Source organism: Eurosta solidaginis, chromosome 1, assembly GCF_040869045.1.
Source record: "Eurosta solidaginis isolate ZX-2024a chromosome 1, ASM4086904v1, whole genome shotgun sequence".
NCBI lineage: Eukaryota > Metazoa > Arthropoda > Insecta > Diptera > Tephritidae > Eurosta > Eurosta solidaginis.
The window spans coordinates 53,160,440-53,180,260 of NC_090319.1; the positions used below are offsets into that span (position 1 = coordinate 53,160,440).

The following is a 19,821-nucleotide window of genomic DNA, read 5'->3' on the forward strand; positions in this document are numbered from 1 at the left end:
CACAATTTTTCAAAAATGCAATTTCAAAAAATAGGGTTGTATTTGTATAGGTAAAGTGTATGCAAAATTTCATCAAAATATGAGGGAGTCGGGTTCAATGCATAGCGGGTTTTGATATGAAATTTATCATCTGTGTACAAGTACATCTGGGTATACAAATGTAGTTATAAGATAAAAAATAATTGAAATAACGGCTTGTTTAATTGTAGTAGTAGCACCGCGGTAGGTAGCAGTACTCTCAGAGAACTCATAATTTTAGTGAAGATCAAATAAATCACTAGAAACACTTAATAATTGCTTGTAAACTTTTCCACGCGTTGTTAGCTAGCACAATAAATATATTTACGATGGCAAAATATAGTTCATTCACAAATTGCTAATATTGAAAAATGGTTGTAAGCGTTGTATTAAATGACGATTGTTAAGTTCTCTCAGAAAACGTGATTTAATAATTATGACTAAATAATTTGGTTATACGATTGCTTCAGTTATCGGTTGTGATTTGACGGTTTAAGTACAAATTTGAATTGCGTACGGTTATCGTATAACCAAAGATGTTCTTTAATAAACAAGAATGGCTGAAAATATCATTTCTTCTGTGCGTATGTGGATTCGCACGCGAAATTCGTCCTAACGAGCCTTACATAAACGAATATCTGCGGGGCTATGGACACAACTTTACGCAGGATGAGGTATAAAACTGAGCCTTATTGAAATGTTAAAATACGCTCGCATCGATCGTAGAAGTAAAGGGAGAATCCTTTCGTTTATTTCAGATCAGTCAAAAAATTCTTCCAGCAACAACTTACACCTACTTGGCAGTACTTGTGATAATCTTTCTCATAACAGATTTGCTGAGGTGAGTTAAAGAAGTAAAGTTTTGCCCACGAAATGAAGTTGGCTAGTTGCTTATTCGCAATGTTTGGAAAACTGCCAGCATAGCAGCAACAGTACCTGTGTTACTTTACTGTGAGAATAATTTAAAATTTTTTTTAATATGTTGCGAAAATGTTTAAAGCGAAATCACCTCACAGCTGTTTTTTTTTTGCTTATCTATACCAAGAATAAGCTATGCGGAAAAATATGTATGATTATCTTTGTCTATAACGGGTCAACCGCAATGATTGAGAGCTCTCAAGTCCAGGTTGGAATATGATAGTCATTCTATTCGAAATATGTATGTCCAACGGTGGTATCTCGTCTGGTAAAGACATTTTAGAGATGGACCAGGGAATTATATGGCCGTCGTCGGTCGTTTCTTTGATTTTCCAACTGGGCACGAGTTCGCGTGAAGTATGCAAGGCGCGAAAAACTCTGAAGAGATTTTAGGACGAGCTTTTCTTCCAATTTGCGTCGTGCTCCTTTTAATTCCTCAAATTGGCGGGACGGTGCCTACATGTTTTATGCCGCCTCCGAAAGGCATCTGCAAGGCAGATGAATTTTCACGGAGAAGCTTTACATGGCAGAAATACACTCGGAGTGTTCGCCAAATGACTGTCGAGGGGCGACCCCGCTTAGAAAAACTTGTTTCTAATTGAAAAAAAAAAACGTTTTTATAAATTTCCGATGTTACTTTGCCCGTGGTTTGAAGCCAGGATCTTCGGTGTGGTAGGCGGAGCACGCTACCACCACACCACGGCAGCCGCCATGATTTTTTTTTTTTGAAATTTATCTTTAATTTGAAGTCATTTTCAGAGTGGATAATTTATGTTCAATATTATCATTGCAGAAGGGCGACCTTGAAAAACTTTTTTCTAATTTAAAAAACTTCTTTATAAATCTTCGATGTTGTTTTGGCCGGCAGTTGAACCTAGGGCCTTTGGTAGACGCAGCACAAAAATCTAAAAAGTTTAAAACATCTACAAATAGATACTTGTAGGCACTTATCGTTTTAAAACAAAACCAAACAGTTTAAATTACTGCTGAAAATCTAGAAATATAAATTTTCATTTGATAGAAATGCTACAAGGCATATGCCAATTTCACATAGAGGCTTAATGAAATAATTAGTAAAGTTTTAAACTCAATCTTCTATACAAAATACAAATTCTTAATTATCTCATTATTGCTTTATTGAATGCCTAATCGAGTGAAAAATTCAATTCGATTTGCTTGGCGCTTCGAATTTTATTGTCAATGTAACAAATGACAATCAAAAATAAATTATTTTTAACAATTTACGAAAAATAGAAAAACACCAAAAATTAAAGATTTTATTTTCGCTGCATTTGCTGCAAAAGATAATATGGCTTTTTCGAAAATAGGCACATATTTGGTTAGGTGCAACATCTATGGATAGTTCCGCATGCATTTTATTTTGATTGTATTTATAGTTAAGAAGGAAACGGCTGCTTCACATTTTAACTATTTTTTGTAAAACCGAAATTTTTTTTGCGGCTGCTGACAGATGTTCGCTTAATGAACCAAAGGCCCTGTATGAAAAGGAAAACTTAATTGTTTCATTAAATAGAATTGTGATTCCATTAAGTTTCTGTGCGAAAACGGTAATAGATTCCTTTTCACATCATTTTCTTTCTTTTGCTTTTGTTGTTGTTGCCATAAGGATACTCGCCGAAGGCCTTGGGGAGTGTCATCCATCTCGGGAACGATTTGTTCTGACCACTTGCGACCTTCTAGGCCACACCGACCTCCCAGCCCCTAGATCCATGAGGAATTCGGGGTCGCCAGAGCTTCGGCTGTTAATGAAACAGGATTCGCTACGTATACGTGAAGTTGACAATTAGGTTGGAGAAGCTATATATTGCGCTGGCATCCCCTTGAGAGGGTTGCGCTACACAACTCCTTGAATCTATTTGGTATTTTAGTCGCCTCTTACAACAGGCATACCTACCGCGGGTTTAGTGATAAACCAAATATTTTATTTATTTTATTAATTAAATTTTTATTTATTCAGAGTTTCAATATTTTACAAACTAATTAGAATTTTCTTTTATTTGAAGTATCCAAAAATTTTCAAGTTTAAACGAAAACTTAATTAAAAATTATTTTTTAAAATTAAAGTACCTACAAAGTAAAAAGTAGTTAACACCATGGTATAAATATTACCAGGTGAAACCATTTACTCTTCTTTGCGGCCATAATGGTTTTTTGATTTTTAAAAAAACTAACTAAGGCCTATCAGCTCATTAAATTTTTTACAATAATAAGTACTTGCAAGGCTATCAAAAATCAGCAATATTTTTAAAAAAATTTTAAAATCACTCTCTTAAACTTTGTGGAAATGGCAAACCAAAGTAAACACAAAAAAAAATTGTTGGTTTGACATTTTCATTTTTTTAATACCAAAAAAATAAAATGCTTATGAAATAAGTGAAAAAATATTTCGAAAAGTTTTGAAATCGGTTCTTATGTATATGGCAAAAAATCAATTACCAATATAATGCATGCCTCAACACGTGCTATTTTTGTAAATGGACAAAAGAAAGGCCTTACATCTTAACCTCTTCTAATTAAGAAGCGAATGTTGGAGACCACCCCTATTGATTTTTCATTCCTCCTTCTTCACTTGGTTGATACGTTTTTAACTCTTAAATATGCTGAAACTTCACTTTATAAGAGATCACCAGTCTCAAGTGTCTTCCCTACTGCGGACAGAAATGATCTTGGAGATATTCTTTGGTTTGTTTTGGTCCTTTTCGTCGCGGTTGGAAGATACATTTTTACATTGGCGCTTAACCATTTAGGAGATGCTGGTCGTTGCGTAACAAGTCACTCCAGCTAACCCTGTTTCGCGATAACTGACGCCAACAGGGGGCACCAAGAAAGATTAAGGTCTTCCCCCACCTGCTTCTCCGAACCCAGTGGATATCTTCTCATAACTTGCCCACGTAGGCAAAAACGCTGTAGCTCTTCGCAGCTTAGCTAAACATAATCGTCCAGTTAGAGTATGATAGTTCGTGGAGGCTGCATTTACCGGCTGAACGGTCAAAGTCAACCGCCGTGGTGTAGAGCTAGTGTGTTGGCCTATCTAATCAAAAATATTTAAGAAAATTTGTATAAATGGTATTGATTGTCCCTCGGCATTACCTTGGCACCAAAAGTTCGTCCGAATAAGCAGATAAATTTTTGGGTAGGCACACAACATGTATTTAGGTGAGCCAGTTCGTAGAAAAACGAATACACGATAAGTAGCATTCGAATTGGATGGCAAGCTAGACCTTAATCTCCTCAGATATATACGACAAATTGTTATTATTAGTAGATATGTATCTCTTCCGTACACCTTGGCGGTAAGTCGGGTTTTTCTGCTCGTCGCGCAGACGCTGATACATTTCTAAACAATTTGTTGAAGAAAATTCCTCAGAAGAGGATCGTGGCCTGATTCTTCCTTTTGCGGAAAACCACAATACAATTCTTGAATTGAAAATTCTGGAATGCAATAATATAATTGCTAGAACGCAAAAAATATATGGTAATTCTATACGACAGCATGACACCTGTAATACGGCTCCAAAAATACTGAGAGAGGTGTCAAAAGACTCGTATTGACCTCAACAACAATAATCCGAAGGCGGAAAATAAAAATTTTAGATTGTTCAAAAGATATTAACGAAACCCCGAAAAATGACACCGGAGTGCTCCGAAACCGAGGGTGGGATCCATAGTATTTTTGTTCAGAACATCTTTCTGCATTGCTTATAAAAAATTACATTGGGTGGGTTCAACACCGGTTTGGAGCCCAAAACTATATCCGCGAAAATCACTTATGTTCACAATTTTTTTTGTGGGTACCAAAAAATCATCAAAATTACAACAACCACATGAAAATTTTCTTTTGAAAATATCTCTTGACATACCCAAGATTTTTTACCTCTGCTTTCGGATTCGCTATCCTGGATCCAAAACGCGTCTTTTGATACCCATCTTGATATTTTTGGACGTGTATTAAGAGTGTCATGCTGTCGTATAGAATTACAGTTTGTTATATTTTTGTTATGAAAACAACACCAAAATAAAAAAAAATGTGAGAGCAATGAGAATTTTAAAATTTTTTTAAACGTCATTTCTGCTCTCACCGGTTTTACCCATAAACAAATCATGGTTCATGGGTTTTACCTTGTAATATTTAGCCCCTATTAGCCCCCTATTCTAGCCCCCTAAGCCGCTGGGAGTATTTTCTTTCTTTGATATGTTTCGATGTTGTGATAGCTCAGTGGGTAATACCTAGTTTACATAATATACCTAGTTTATATATAATTTTTTAGAACCATCTCTAGTCCATTATCTCTAAACGAAAGCCCGAAATAAAAGAGAAATTGGACAGCTAACAATCTAGTTCCTAGGGTGTGGGACATATGTGAACCTAGATTAACCTTTAGTGAATTAAGTGTAGATTAGGGCAAGTTTAAAAGTCGTCTAAAGCCCATAAATCTGATCTAGAGCCAATAGAGACTAAATTTTAAACCAAATTACGTTTGATCATAAAATTTCAGATATAGGACCAAACTGCAGTTTTGTTATGTAAAAACAAGTAAGGAAGGTTAAGTTCGGGTGTAACCGAACATTACATACTCAGTTGACAGCTATGGTGACAACATAAGGGAAAATAACCATGTAGGAAAATGAACCGAGGGAAACCCTGGAATGTGTTTGTATGACATGTGTATCAAATGAAAGGCATTAAAGAGTATTTTATGAGGGAGTGGGCCATAGTTCTATAGGTGGACGCCATTTAGGGATATAGCCATAAAGGTGGATCAGGGTTGACTCTAGAATGCGTTTGTACGATATGGGTATCAAATGAAAGGTGTTAATGAGTATTTTAAAAGGGAGTAATCCTTAGTTCCATAGGTGGACGCCGTTTCGAGATATCGCCATAAAGGTGGACCAGGGGTGACCCTAGAATTTGTTTGTACAATATGGGCATCAAACGAATGGTGTTAATGAGTATTTTAAAAGGGAGTGGGCCTTAGTTCTATAGGTGGATGCCGTTTCGAAATATCGCCATAAAAGTGGACCAGGGGTGACTCTAGAATGTGTTTATACGATATGGGTATCAAATTAAAGGTATTAATGAGGGTTTTAAAAGGGAGTGGTGGTTGTTGTATAGGTGGTCGCCTTTTCGAGATATCGCCATAAAGGTGGACCAGGGATGACTCTAGAATGCGTTTGTACGATATGGGTATCAAATGAAAGGTGTTAATGAGTATTTTAAAAGGGAGTAATCCTTAGTTCCATAGGTGGACGCCGTTTCGAGATATCGCCATAAAGGTGGACCAGGGGTGATCCTAGAATTTGTTTGTACAATATGGGTATCAAAAGAAAGGTGTTAATGAGTATTTTAAAAGGGAGTAATCCTTAGTTCCATAGGTGGACGCCGTTTCGAGATATCGCCATAAAGGTGGACCAGGGGTGACCCTAGAATATGTTTTTGTACAATATGGGCATCAAACGAAAGGTGTTAATGAGTATTTTAAAAGGGAGTGGGCATAAGTTCTATAGGTGGACGCCGTTTCGAAATATCGCCACAAAGGTGGACCAGGGGTGACTCTAGAATGTGTTTGTACGATATGGGTATCAAATTAAAGGTATTAATGAGGGTTTTAAAAGGGAGTGGTTGTTGTTGTATAGGTGGTCGCATTTTCGAGATATCGCCATAAAGGTGGACCAGGGGTGACCCTAGAATTTGTTTGTACAATATGGGTATCAAAAGAAAGGTGGTAATGACTATTTTAAAAGGGAGTAATCCTTAGTTCCATAGGTGGACGCCGTTTCGAGATATCGCCATAAAGGTGGAGCAGGGTGACCCTAGAATTTGTTTGTACAGTATGGGTATCAAAAGAAAGGTGTTAATGAGTTTTTTAAAAGGGAGTAATCCTTAATTCCATAGGTGGACGCCGTTTCGAGATATCGCCATAAAGGTGGGCCAGGGGTGACTCTAGAATTCGTTTGTGCAATATGGGTATCAAACGAAAGGAGTTAATGAGTATTTTAAAAGGGAGTGGGCCTTAGTTCTATAGGTGGACGCCTTTTCGAGGTATCGCAATAAAGGTGGACCAGGGGTTACTCTGGACTTTGTTTGTGCGATATGGGTATCAAATGAAAGGTGTTAATGAGTATATTTAAAAGGGAGTGGGCCTTCGTTCTATAGGTGTTCGCCTTTTCGAGATATCGCCATAAAGGTTGACCAGGGGTGACTTTAGAATATGTTTGTACGATATGGGTATCAAATGAAAGGTGTTAATGAGTATTTTAAAAGGGCGTGGGGCTTAGTTCTATAGGTGGACGCCTTTTCGAGATATCGCCATAAAGGTGGACTAGGGGTGACTCTAGAATGGGTTTGTACGATATGGGTATCAAATTAAAGGCATTAATGAGGGTTTTAAAAGTGAGTGGTGGTAGTTGTATATGTGAAGGCGTTTTCCAGATATCGACCAAAATGTGGACCAGAGTGACCCAGAACAGTATCTGTTGGATACCGCTAATTTATTTATATATGTAATACCTGCCAAGATTTTAAGGGTTTTTTATTTCGCCCTGCAGAACCTTTTCATTTTCTTCTACATAATATGGTAGGTGTCAGAACCATTTTATAAAGTTTTTTCTAAAGTTATATTTCGCGTCAATAAAACAATCCAATTACCTTACCATGTTTCATCCCTTTTTTCGTATTTGGTATAGAATTATGGCATTTTTTTCATTTTTCGTAATTTTCGATATCGAAAAAGTGGGCGTGGTCATAGTCGGGTTTCGTTCATTTTTCATACCAAGATAAAGTGAGTTCAAGTAAGCACGTGAACTAAGTTCATTAAAGATATGTCGATTTTTGCTCAAGTTATCGTGTTAACGGCCATGTGGAAGGACAGACGGACGACTGTGTATAAAAACTGGGCGTGGCATCAACCGATTCCGCCCATTGTCACAGAAAACAGTTAACGTCATAAAATCTATGCGCATACCAAATTTCAAAAGGATTGGTTAATTTTTGTTCGACTTATGGCGTTAAAAGTATCCTAGACAAATTAAATGAAAAAGGGTGGAGCATTTTGAAATTTTCTTTTATTTTTGTATTTTGTTGCACCACATCATTACTGGAGTTGAATGTTGACATAATTTACTTATATACTGTAAAGATATTAAATTTTTTGTTAAAATTTTACTTAAAAAATTTTTTTTTAAACGTGGGCGTGGTCCTTCTCCGATTTTGTTAATTTTTATTAAGCGTACATATAGTAATAGGAGTAACGTTCCTGCCAAATTTCATCATGATATCTTCAACGACTGCTAAATTACAGCTTGCAAAAGTTTTAAATTACCTTCTTTTAAAAGTGGGCGGTGCCACGCCCATTGTCCAAAATTTTACTAACTTTCTATTCTGCGTCATAAGTTCAACTCATCTACCAAGTTTCGTCGCTTTATCTGTCTTTTGTAATGAATTATCGCACTTTTTCGGTTTTTCGAAATTTTCGATATCGAAAAAGTGGGCGTGGTTATAGTCCGATATCGTTCATTTTAAATAGCGATCTGAGATGAGCGCTCAGGAACCTACATACCAAATTTCATCAAGATACCTCAAAATTTACTCAAGTTATCGTGTTAACGGCATGGCTCAAATTTTTTTTCGATCTTGATTATTTTGATATATGGAAGTCTATATCTATCTCGATTCCTTTATATATGTACAACCAACCGTTATCCAATCAAACTTAATATACTCTGTGAGCTCTGCTCAACTGAGTATAATTAGAAGAAAGAACAACACTCTGTTAACTCTTCTGAGTACCTCAGCGGTGAATATGGCCTTCTATTGTTGACCACTAATATAGTTCATGGAACAGCTTTTAAGCTGTAATGGTAGGTTAGGACACTCAGTTTTTCCTAGAAGCGTGACTTTCCATGCCGAAGTCTTTTAGTAGGCAAAGGACGACTAATATGGTCCGTCGGAAGGATTTTTATTGATAAAAATGAACCTATGTCGACTCTACACTATTTTATTTCGGAGCATGTGCCAGCTAAATTGGGCAATATTAATCTCAAATTGAGGGTTTAGTTTGCGTTTAAACATGCTCGCCGTCCTGATTATTTTGGTAAACTTAATTCTCTTCGTTGGTTAAAAACAAATTTCGACATATTTGTAAAATCTATTAAATAAAATTTAAATGTTTACATATTTTTTTGTTTCTTTCTACAGGTACAAGCCATTACTAATTATAATGGGCCTTTTTGGCACAATAATGTCATCTATGCTGATTTGGACAACGTCTCTAATTTGTGCACAAATTGCGATGGCTTTCTACGGCATGTTTTTGGCCTGTGAAGTGGCTTATTTCGCATATATTTATACCAAAGTGGATAAACCATATTATTCCAAAGTCACTGCTCATACACGCGCTGCCATGTTTCTAGGGCAACTAGTCGCTGGGATGTTATCACAAATCCTTCTTTATTTTGATATAGCTGATTATAAATCATTGAATTACATGACTTTGTGCGGTGGGTTTATATGTATAAAACTACTAGCGTCGGTTTCTCAGTGTTTGTCTAACGCATTATTGATCTTAATTTGAGAGAAATTTCGCTGATCCGATATTACAGATAAAACCTGCTGAAAATATCAGTGGTGATATTTTCTAACTTATTTAACGCCCGATAGCGGCCAGGTAGTGCGTTGGCCTAATTAACAGAATTTCCCCCACTCAAGTGAAGCGATAACTAACATTAAAACACTTTCGAAAATGTGTCTAAAACGATGTCGCCTGCGGAAGTGATTTTGGAATCCCCTCTGAACGTATTTGTGCTATTTGTAATAGCTTCTCAGCAAAAACATCAACCGCCAGTTTGTGGGAAGAATGAAAAAGTACAAATTGGGTGAGAAGCTCGGCATAAATCTATTCGAAGGTATAACGCACCAAGCTTTATTATGTTCCATAAATCTTGCTAAAAAATGTTATCATTACATCGAATATCTTAAGATGGGTTTTGAGTAGACCAATTCCTTAGAGTGAAAGCCTTGGGTTTCGCTCTATGAGGTAAATATTTATCAATAAACCTTTGTTGACTTAGAGTTTTGGTCTATAAAAGTTGCATAGCAAAGAAGGGTTATATACTCACTCCTCCCTTATTTATCTTTAATTGAATATCGGATTCCATGTTTTTAAACAGACCTAAAATTTACCAGTTTTTTTGATAAAAGAGTTTTCAGACATTTTCAACGCTTTTGTATTTTCTAGATATAAGCTATAGCTGCTTTCAAATCAAATGCAGTTTTTTCTTTTTTACAATTTAAAGAAACTTTTTCAGATGAAGTGAAACTTTTTTAAAATGAAATGAAATTTTTTAAAATCAAACGAAACTTTTTTCAAATTAAATGAAGCTTCTTTACAAATCAAACGAAACTTTTTTACAAATCAAATGAAACTTTTTTCAAATTAAATGAAGCTTCTTTACAAATCAAACGAAACTTTTTTACAAATCAAATGAAACTTTTTTCAAATCAAATTAAACTTTTTTCAAATCAAATTAAACATTTTTACAAATTAAAGAAACTTTTTTCAAATGAAGTGAAACTTTTTTAAAATGAAATGAAATTTTTCAAATCAAAAGTTTTTTAAAAATCAAACGAAACTTTTTTACAAATCAAATGAAACTTTTTTCAAATCAAATGAAGCTTTTTTCAAATCAAATTAAACTTTTTTACAAATTAAAGAAACTTTTTTCAAATGAAGTGAAACTTTTTAAAATGAAATAAAATTTTATCAAATCAAATAAAAGTTTTTTTACAAATCAAATAAAACTTCTTTACAAATCAAACGAAACTTTTGTACAAATTAAATGAAGCTTTTTCCAAATCAAATGTTTTTCTTTTCAAATAAAATTTAACTTTTTTACAATTTAAAGAAAATTTTTTAAAATGAAATGAAACTTTTTTTCAAATCAAATAAAACTTCTTTACAAATTAAATGAAGCTTTTTCCAAATTAATGAAGCCTAAACTTATATAGCATTTTCAGGTCAAAAGAAACTTTTTCACAAATCAAATGAAACTTTTTTCAAATCAAATGAAGCTTTTTTTAAATCAAATTAAACTTTTTTACAATTTAAAGGAACTTTTTTTCAAATGACGTGAAACTTTTTTAAAATGAAATTAAATTTTTTTCAAATCAAATGAAACAATTTTTTGGCTTATAAGATCTATAGGGGTAGAACTTTGATATTACACCTAAGAACTATTGTGCTATCAAAGAGAATAAATGAATTAGGAGACCTCAGCTCGTATTTTTGATATCGAACACTCGTTGTTGCGAGCTATGAAGGTTTTTCACAGATGGGCTCCCGCTTTTTATTGCAATTTCGCCCGCATATATAATACTGGACCGCTGAGCCCGCCTTGTCGGGCAGGTGGTCTTGCGACCAAGATGAACGACTCATTACCTGATTGTAATAAGGACGATGTAAAGAGGAGGACTGAGTCGCAATCCCAGGACGACAAATACGAATTAAGCGATGCGTCGGACTCGGGGAGCGAGAGTAGTGCTGATTCAATGAACTCCGTGCTGGAGAAGCACACAAATGAAAACGGAGTAGAAGAGTGGAGAAGGGTACGGAGCAGAGGAAGTAAAAGAGCTCTCTCGCAGTACCGTGCAGCACTAAGAATTGTACAACGCTTGGGAGCAGTGGTCGACCCAACAGAAGTGGAGATCGAGCGCTTGGAATGGGAAGCGGTAGAAGTAGGTCGAAGGCAGTTCAAAAGGTTTGCTGCTCGAAACCCTCGGTTTTGCAACCGGTACGAGGGGGAAGAAGCGTCGAATGGCAGAATGAAGAGGCACCGTTCGGCGGGTGGCGACAAGCCTGCTTTCAAGAGGCAGAAAGGACCCAGTACTAGAGCCGCGAGGCAGGGCAGTCGCATAGACAAGACAAGTAGGCCCAAAGCTGTAAGACATATGGGCTCCAATAGCGAGGTAGCAACTACCTCGAAAGCTGCCAGTCAGAGGGAAGTTCCAACTACGGAAGTAGGAGATAAGCCAAAGGGAGGTAACGCTAAGACTCCGGCTTTCTCGGAGGCGCTAAAGGGAGTTAACGCTAAGACGCCGGCTTTCTCGGAGGTGCCAAAGGGAGATAACACTAAGACTCCTGCTTTTCACAAGAAGATGAGTGATGTGGCAAAGCAGTCACTGACTGTGGTGCTGGTTGATCGTAGCAGTCCTTTCGGACAAATGACTACTGAAAGGTGGAGATCTGTGGAAAGGGAGCTTATTAGCTTAATGCTTAAGATGATGCGGGAACAACCAAGTAACCCCCTTCCAACCTTTGATTCGGGGGGATGGTATAATGGTGTGAAGATGATAGCGTGCGACAACATCGCGAGCTTGCGGTGGCTGGAGGAAGTGGTTCCAAACCTCCAAAGGCAAGGCACGAACGCGCGGTTTGAAGTGGTGGATAAAGCGCAAATCCCCACGGTACCAAAAGTTAAGGTATGGATACCATGCGTGATGAAGTCGGAGGATACACTGCGACTTCTGCAGAATCGGAATCCGAACATACCGACACAGGATTGGAAGGTACTTACTGTATCTCGGCCTACCGAGGATGGTCAGTTCTACATCTTCCAAATAAACAAGCAGGCGGAGGATATTTTGTACACGCAGCTTGGCAAAATGTCCTTTGGCACTGGCAAAATTTACATGCGACTCAGGAAAAGAAGTTCCGAGGATAAAAACCCTCACACGCTAGAGGTGGGCGAAGTCGAAAAGGACCTCAAAAGCCTAAGGGAAAAAGACAGGTGGAGGTCCCCGACATCACCACGAACGTGCTAGAAGAGGACCAACCGCTAAATGGTGCTGTGACTCGCACAGAGGAACACCCGGCACAACAGTCACGAGAGGCTGAAGGGGGCCCCGAATACTCTAAACCAAAAGGGCAAGGGGGTGGGGGACGACGACGTCAAGACGAAGGTGCTGGAGGGGGACAAACAGCTCAAGGGTGCTGCGAGTCCTACAGATAAACCTCCAACGCAGTAAAGTGGCGTCGAGCGGACTCCTCCTAACCCTTGAGGAGGGTTCGTTTGACGTGGCGCTGATCCAGGAGCCGTGGCTCTCATCGGGAGGAAAGGTTTCTGGACTTAGCGCGCGCGGGTTTGGCGTTTACTACGCGCAAACGGAAGGACGGGTGCGAGCTGTAGTAATGGTAAGGAAACAGCTGCATTCATATATGCTGCCTAATTACACCACTGAGGATCTCGTGGCAGTGGCCGTTGAGCAAAAGAATAAGCAGGCATTTATCCTGGCGTCCTTCTACATGGCCCATGCTGCGGAGGTTCCACCGATGGAGTGCAAAAGGCTAGTACAGGAGGAAGGGCGCAAAGGGCGGTTGGTCATAGGCGCAGATGCAAATGCGCACCACAATGCGTGGGGAGGAGCAGATACGAACGAGAGAGGCGAATCTCTATTTTGTTACATCCTGCAAACCAATTTCCAGATAGCCAACAGGGGAAATGTCCCTACATACATTGGTCCAACATCCATGATACATCAAGGTATGATTGGATGGTTCTTGATAGACCATCCTTCTCCGACCATGCGTATATCAGCTTCAGAATCCCCATAAAGAGGGTAGACAAGGGAGGAACCTTTAGAAACCCTAGGTCAACGAACTGGACTAAATTCCAGAAACATGTAGAAACAAAACTGGGACAACCCAAAGAGGTTGCTAATGAGGAACTGGAGGAGTCGAATGAATTCCTAACAAGGACGCTTATGACTGCGTATAACAAAGCTTGCCCTCTAAGAAGATTCAGAGGAAAAGCAAAGCCGCCATGGTGGAGCAATGAGCTGAGTCTTCTAAAAAGACAGGTAAAAGAAATGTTTAAGCTCGCAAAGACCGCGGAAAGCGAAGCGTGTCGGGACGAGTACAGGGATCTACTGAGGATCTACAAGCGTGAAATTACCAGGGCGAAGAGAAACTCATGGAAAAGTTTCTGTACGGACATAGAGTGCTCCAGCGAAACAGCACGGTTGAAAAAAGTCCTAGCAAAGGGAAACATATTCCGGGGACTAATAAAGAAAGAGAACGGGGAATGGTCACGTAATAGTGAGGAATCCCTTGAGGTGCTTCTCGATACACATTTCCCATCGGGAGACGGTTTAGAAGATCCAGCAGACATCACTCACACTTCGATCACGGAGCTAGTAGTGCCGGGCTTGGTGACCGATACCAAGATCGAGTGGGCAGTGAAGACGTTTTCTAAGTTTAAATCGCCGGGCCCAGATGGAATATTCGCGGCCTTGCTACAAGTCTCAAGTAGGGCGGTCGTGGGATGGCTTAAAATAATATTCGATGGGTGCATAAGACTGAATCATGTACCGCACTCTTGGAGAAATGCTCGTGTAGCTTTTCTACCAAAGGCGGGGAAGGTCGGTAACGTGTATCCCAAAGGCTATAGACCCATTAGCTTAACATCATTTATGCTCAAAACTTTTGAGAGGCTGATAGATGTGTACATAAAGTCCAACGTCCATAGAGAAATCCCTGGAATATAAAGAGTATGCTCTAGGAGTCTTCTTGGACATTGCCGGGGCTTTCAATAATGTTGCAAAATGGGCGATTATGGATGGCCTTAATTACATTAAAGTACATCCTGCCTTAATCAGATGGATCGGCTGCATGTTAAATTGCAGAAAGATTTATTCACAATGGGGATTGTACGGGGCCACGAAATCAGTGGATAGGGGCACGCCGCAGGGAGGGGTGCTATCACCTCTGCTGTGGACGCTGGTCATCAACCAACTGCTCAGGCAATTCGATGAGGGACCCGTAAAACTTACGGCTTACGCAGATGACGTTGCAATTGTCATAAGTGGAAGGTGCCTTCCAACGATTAGTTCTTTGATGGATCGGGCGCTTCGGGATATTCATACCTGGGCATCTAATGTCGGGTTGAAAGTCAATGCGGAGAAGACGGATGTGGTCTTGTTTACAAAGAGGTACAAAGTCCCAAATTGGACCAGGCCTAAGTTAGGAGGGGTGACCTTACAGGAGAAACCTTGTACAAAATATCTAGGAATCATCCTTGACAGTAAGCTGTTATGGAAGCTCAACGTGGAGGAGAGGGTCAAGAAGGCCTCAACGGCACTCTATGCATGTAAAAGAATGCTGGGGTGTACGTGGGGCCTATCGCCCTCTCTTTCTCATTGGGTTTTTACAGCGATTGTAAGCCCTATTCTATACTATGGAGTTCTTGTTTGGTGGAAAGCAACACAAAAAACAACATACCTCAAAAAATTAGAGGGGGTATGCAGACTATCGCTGCTTAGCATTACGGGAGCCCTGAAAACAACCCCGACGGCTGCACTGTATGCCATTCTGCACATTCCACCTGTAGACCTGGTAGCAAAGAACATAGCATTAACGACCGCAACCAGGTTCGGTGCTTCGGGGCAGCTTGAGCGCCGACCATATGGCCATAGTAGTATAGCGTCATCAATCACAAGACGAACAGACTACCTGATTCCCTATCTGCGCTTCGAGGGAGATCTTAAGGCCACAATAGAGGTGGACGGTTGGCGCAAGGGTGCGCAAATGGCGGACGAGGCGATACATGAGTACACCGATGGTTCCAAAGTAGTGGAAGGAGTAGGGTCTGCGGTATACTGCGCTGATCCGGAAATAAGCAGATCCTACAGGCTGCCGGATTACTGTAGCGTGTTCCAAGCGGAAATATTAGCTGTAACCAAAGAAATAGAAACCCTGGAAGAGAATAGCTTAAGCTGCAACCGTGTTAACTTTTATATTGACAGTCAAGCAGCAATTAAGGCAATAATCTCGCATAGCACAGCATCTAAATGCGTGTTAGAGTGTAAGCAGTCTCTGGAGAGAATCGGGACAGGGAGAAGCATAGATCTATATTGGGTCCCAGGACATATGGGAATAGATGGGAATGAAAAAGCGGACGAACTAGCTAAAAAGGGCGCATCCCTTGAAGCTTGCTCCGTAGACGTCCCAATTAGATTGGGTGAGATTAAGCGAAGGCGAGAGGTGCACATGATCGACCAAGCGGGAAAGGCGTGGGTTCAAGCGCGGGGCTGTAAAGTGTCGAAGATTATGTTTAGGTCTTACAACCTTAGACTAACGCAGTTGCTCCTATCATTAAAAAGAGATGACTGTAGACTCATGACGGGTATTCTGACTGGACACTGCCTTCTGGCGTCACATGCCTTTAAATTAGGCTTGGTCAGTGATAGCAGATGTAGGAAGTGCGGGTTGGAGGAGGAAACGATCGAGCACGTTCTGTGATCGTGCCCTGCACTTGCCAGGCTAAGACTCCAGCTATTAGTAGTGATACAGCTGTCAGATCTAGAAGCAGCAAGTGGCTTAATTCCTAGGAAGCTTCTAGTATTTGCCAAGAGGGCGGAGATATTTTATAACATAGGCCCTGGTTTTTGATACGGTTTTTCAGTTTGGTCGTTAAAACAAACTTCTGGTAACACTACGGACTCAATCAGTCTATGTGAGGTCCTCATGGACCGGCCAGTTCAACCTAACCTAACCTCGCCCTCACTTCCTGTTTCCTAGTGCGTATTATTTAATATTATCCACGATTTCCCCATTTTTGCGCTTGTTAACGCGTACATTTTGCAAAACACTGACCTTTATTTGAAAACATACCAGTTTGCTGTCCTTTGTCATCTAAAATTTCTCCATTAGTTCTGTTGTGTTAGTTACTGCAGGTTCGTTGCTTAAAGCTCCGTCACATAAGCAGGTTTTCATATAGATGAGTTTAACACAAGCTTATGCATTATGAATAGATTGCACGTATTTTTACGGAGAACGATAGATTGAGCGACACTGGTGCCATCTGATATGGAAAAGTAGCCAACTCCCAAATTTTGTTGCAAGCAAATCATAAGAAAAAGAATTTGACATTTGCTTTGGATAAGGGTGTTGGCACACTTTGCAAGCGAAATTATTTTTCCCACTGGTTGATAACTTTTCTAACATTTTTCGCAATTAAAAACTGCAATATAACAATGGAATACGGCATAAAATATGTTAGCAAGTATTTTTGTTGTATAGGTAGAATGTTTATAACAGTGCTTCGCGAAATTTTGTATGTGAACGGGCAAGGCGAAATAAACTTCAATTGCTAAGTCTGAAGTTCCTTTATATTTACAAACGCAACATGTTATTGGAATGCATAAGCTTGTGTTAAACGCATCTATATGTAAAATGTCATTGTGCCGTGGCCTTTAGTTCAGCGTATTCTTAAAAATGTCTTAGGCTCGGTTTTTCAATAGTTTGTTAAGCTAAGCTTAAACAAAGTTTGTTTAAACTCTAGTCAAATTTAAATTCCAGTTAAATTACCGAGAAGTTTTTTAGTCCAGTTTAAGGCCGCCTGTGGGGTAGGCTTTTTTGTACGGCAACATTATGGATTTTGTTTACCCAACAAACATGGAGAAAATATTTATCCAGCCTTAGAGAAATATATTGTTGCGGTCGGCGCAACTCAGTTTCACAGAAAATAAACCACAAAACTTTTATTAGCAATCCGTAGCGACGGCGCTTAAAAACTATTTCACTTGAACAACTGACAAAATATTCAAAATGCTAGTATTTATACTAAAGTAGGAATATCAAATCTGGCGTGATCTTACCGTAAAATCGGCTGATTTCTATATATGTATAATATACATATATATAACATATACATTGTATATGTTAGTCCATGTTACTACTATTTCTATCATAAAAAACTCTAAAGCATATATGACACTACTTTATTTTTACTTGCGAGTCCAAGCTAAAAAAACTGACGAAACTTTATCGGAACTTCAAAACACAAAAACAATTTCTATCATGAAAAATCGAGACCACTATTCCCCCCAAAATTAGTGAGTTTGACTATGTTTTTGTTTATGTTTTACATTTTATTTTTACATTAACACTTTTAACACAAAAAATATTGCAAATAACACGCGAAAATTCTTTCGGTCTCTAATGGTTCACTTTTTTCACAAGTAAGTTGATTTTAATTGTTTTTTTTTTGCAGCAAATTTTCAAACTAAAAACAAAATTTTCATGTGTCAGAAAAAATAAAGAAAATACGGCCGAATGTCAAAAAACCTATCGAAATACAAACTGGCTCGTTTGTTTTTAATGAACTAGATTGTATTTTCCTTGTATTTCGTTAGTTTTTTGAAATATAGTTTACACACACCAGTACTGAAGCCGTATTAGGAGGGAGTGCGACAAAAAATTGAAGATAAAATACAAGAAAAAATACACGAAAATAAAGTAGTGTCATATAGGTATAAACAATAAAAAAGTCAACAAAAGAAGTAACAAATGTATGTACATTAGACTGGGTCGATTTATTAACCGATATCGCGCCATCGAATTTTCGATAGGATTTGGGCTCAGGAAAAAAAGTTCCACTACGCATACCCAAGAAAATAATTTTCGAGCCTGTGAAATTTAATTTTTTTTTTTTTTTCCTTTTTTTCGACTTGGATTTTTAAGGTTTTTTTCATGACCTACTAATAAAATTTTCATTTGATTATAAAATTTTCATGTATACCCTGTCCGACCCAAAAATATTTTTTTTTTTCAAAAAACTGTTATCGACAACGTTTCTAGCGGACATTTTTGGGTGAAAATTTTTTTAGTAGGTCATGAAAAAAACCTTAAAAATCAAAGTCGAGAAAAAAAGTCAAGAAAATGAAATTTCGCAGGCTCGAAAATTATTTTCTTGGGTATGCGTAGTGGAACTTTTTTTCCTGAGCCCAAATCATATCTAAAAATCGATGGCGCGAGATCGGCTAACTTTCGTCCATACAAATCGACCCACCCTAATGTACATGTTAGCATAAAGAAAATATTCATGTTCAAATATTAGAATGCAAGTTTGTTTGCATACTCAGTGCTATTGATCTTCTCATCTGCTTTGATGGTAAGAACTAATTAATAAAATTTTTAGTCGGTAACATATATTTCTAGTTCCAGAGTTGATATCCAACTTCATTCTCCAATCACTAATCAACCTTTGAGAAATTTTGTAAAATGTATAACTCTCGAGTTGTTCCCCATCGTCGTTCTTAAATTATTCTCCGATCTTTGAGAGATTTTGGGAAATGTGAACACATATCTTACGTTGGATATCGAGTTGAGGTGGGTTGAAAAAAAATCTTCCCCGAGGGGGTACCACCTCAACCAACAGCTGTTTATTGTGAGAAATAAACAGTTGGTTGATAACAGTAAAGAAACAAAAATCAGCTGTTCTATCAATCAATTAAAACTTACAGCTTGCGCTGCCATCTAGGGTATGATATCAACTGCCAGTAATGTAGTGCAAATATTCACAATAGTGACATAGTACAAATAGAGTTCTTTGTCTTCTAAACAAAAGCTCTACGACCAAAATTACTCAAAGCTCGCTAATAGCCCGAATCTCCATCTTTACAACCGAAACTGTATTTATAGATTTGGATTTGGATAAGAGCGAAAAAGGGACAAGTACATAAAAACAGCAATTAGAAATAATATGTATGATTTAATTTTCGTGAAAATACTGTAGTGTTGGAAGCTTACATTCAGTCCAGTTAGAGAACCACACATACATAAATACAAGTTGGGATCTATCTTATTTTCAACTTAGGTAATATCATTTTTTGCTTTATAAAAAATTTCCTTTTTTGCTGAGAACGCTGTGATTCACAAGTTGAGTGACTGTTTGTGAGATTTTAGAAGTTATCAAAATGATCTCGAATGTTACTCAAGCCCAAATGCTTTTTGGGTATATTCGACGGCATTGCCAACGAACGCAAATAACTGATAGGTTAACTAGAGTTTAACCCTGCCAGATCGGAAGCTT

General features: G+C 38.3%; 1 protein-coding gene across 1 annotated transcript in view; it reads left to right on the forward strand.

The window, feature by feature from the left end:
- The first annotated feature begins 321 nt into the window (after positions 1–321).
- Positions 322–19,821, forward strand: part of LOC137253262 (thiamine transporter 1-like) — a 42,342-nt gene continuing 22,842 nt past the window's right edge. The window contains exons 1-3 of the mRNA XM_067789867.1: positions 322–692; positions 777–859; positions 9,152–9,453. Of these exons, the coding sequence (XP_067645968.1) occupies positions 555–692; positions 777–859; positions 9,152–9,453 (523 nt within the window). The 5' untranslated portion in view covers positions 322–554. The remainder of the gene's footprint in view (positions 693–776; positions 860–9,151; positions 9,454–19,821) is intronic.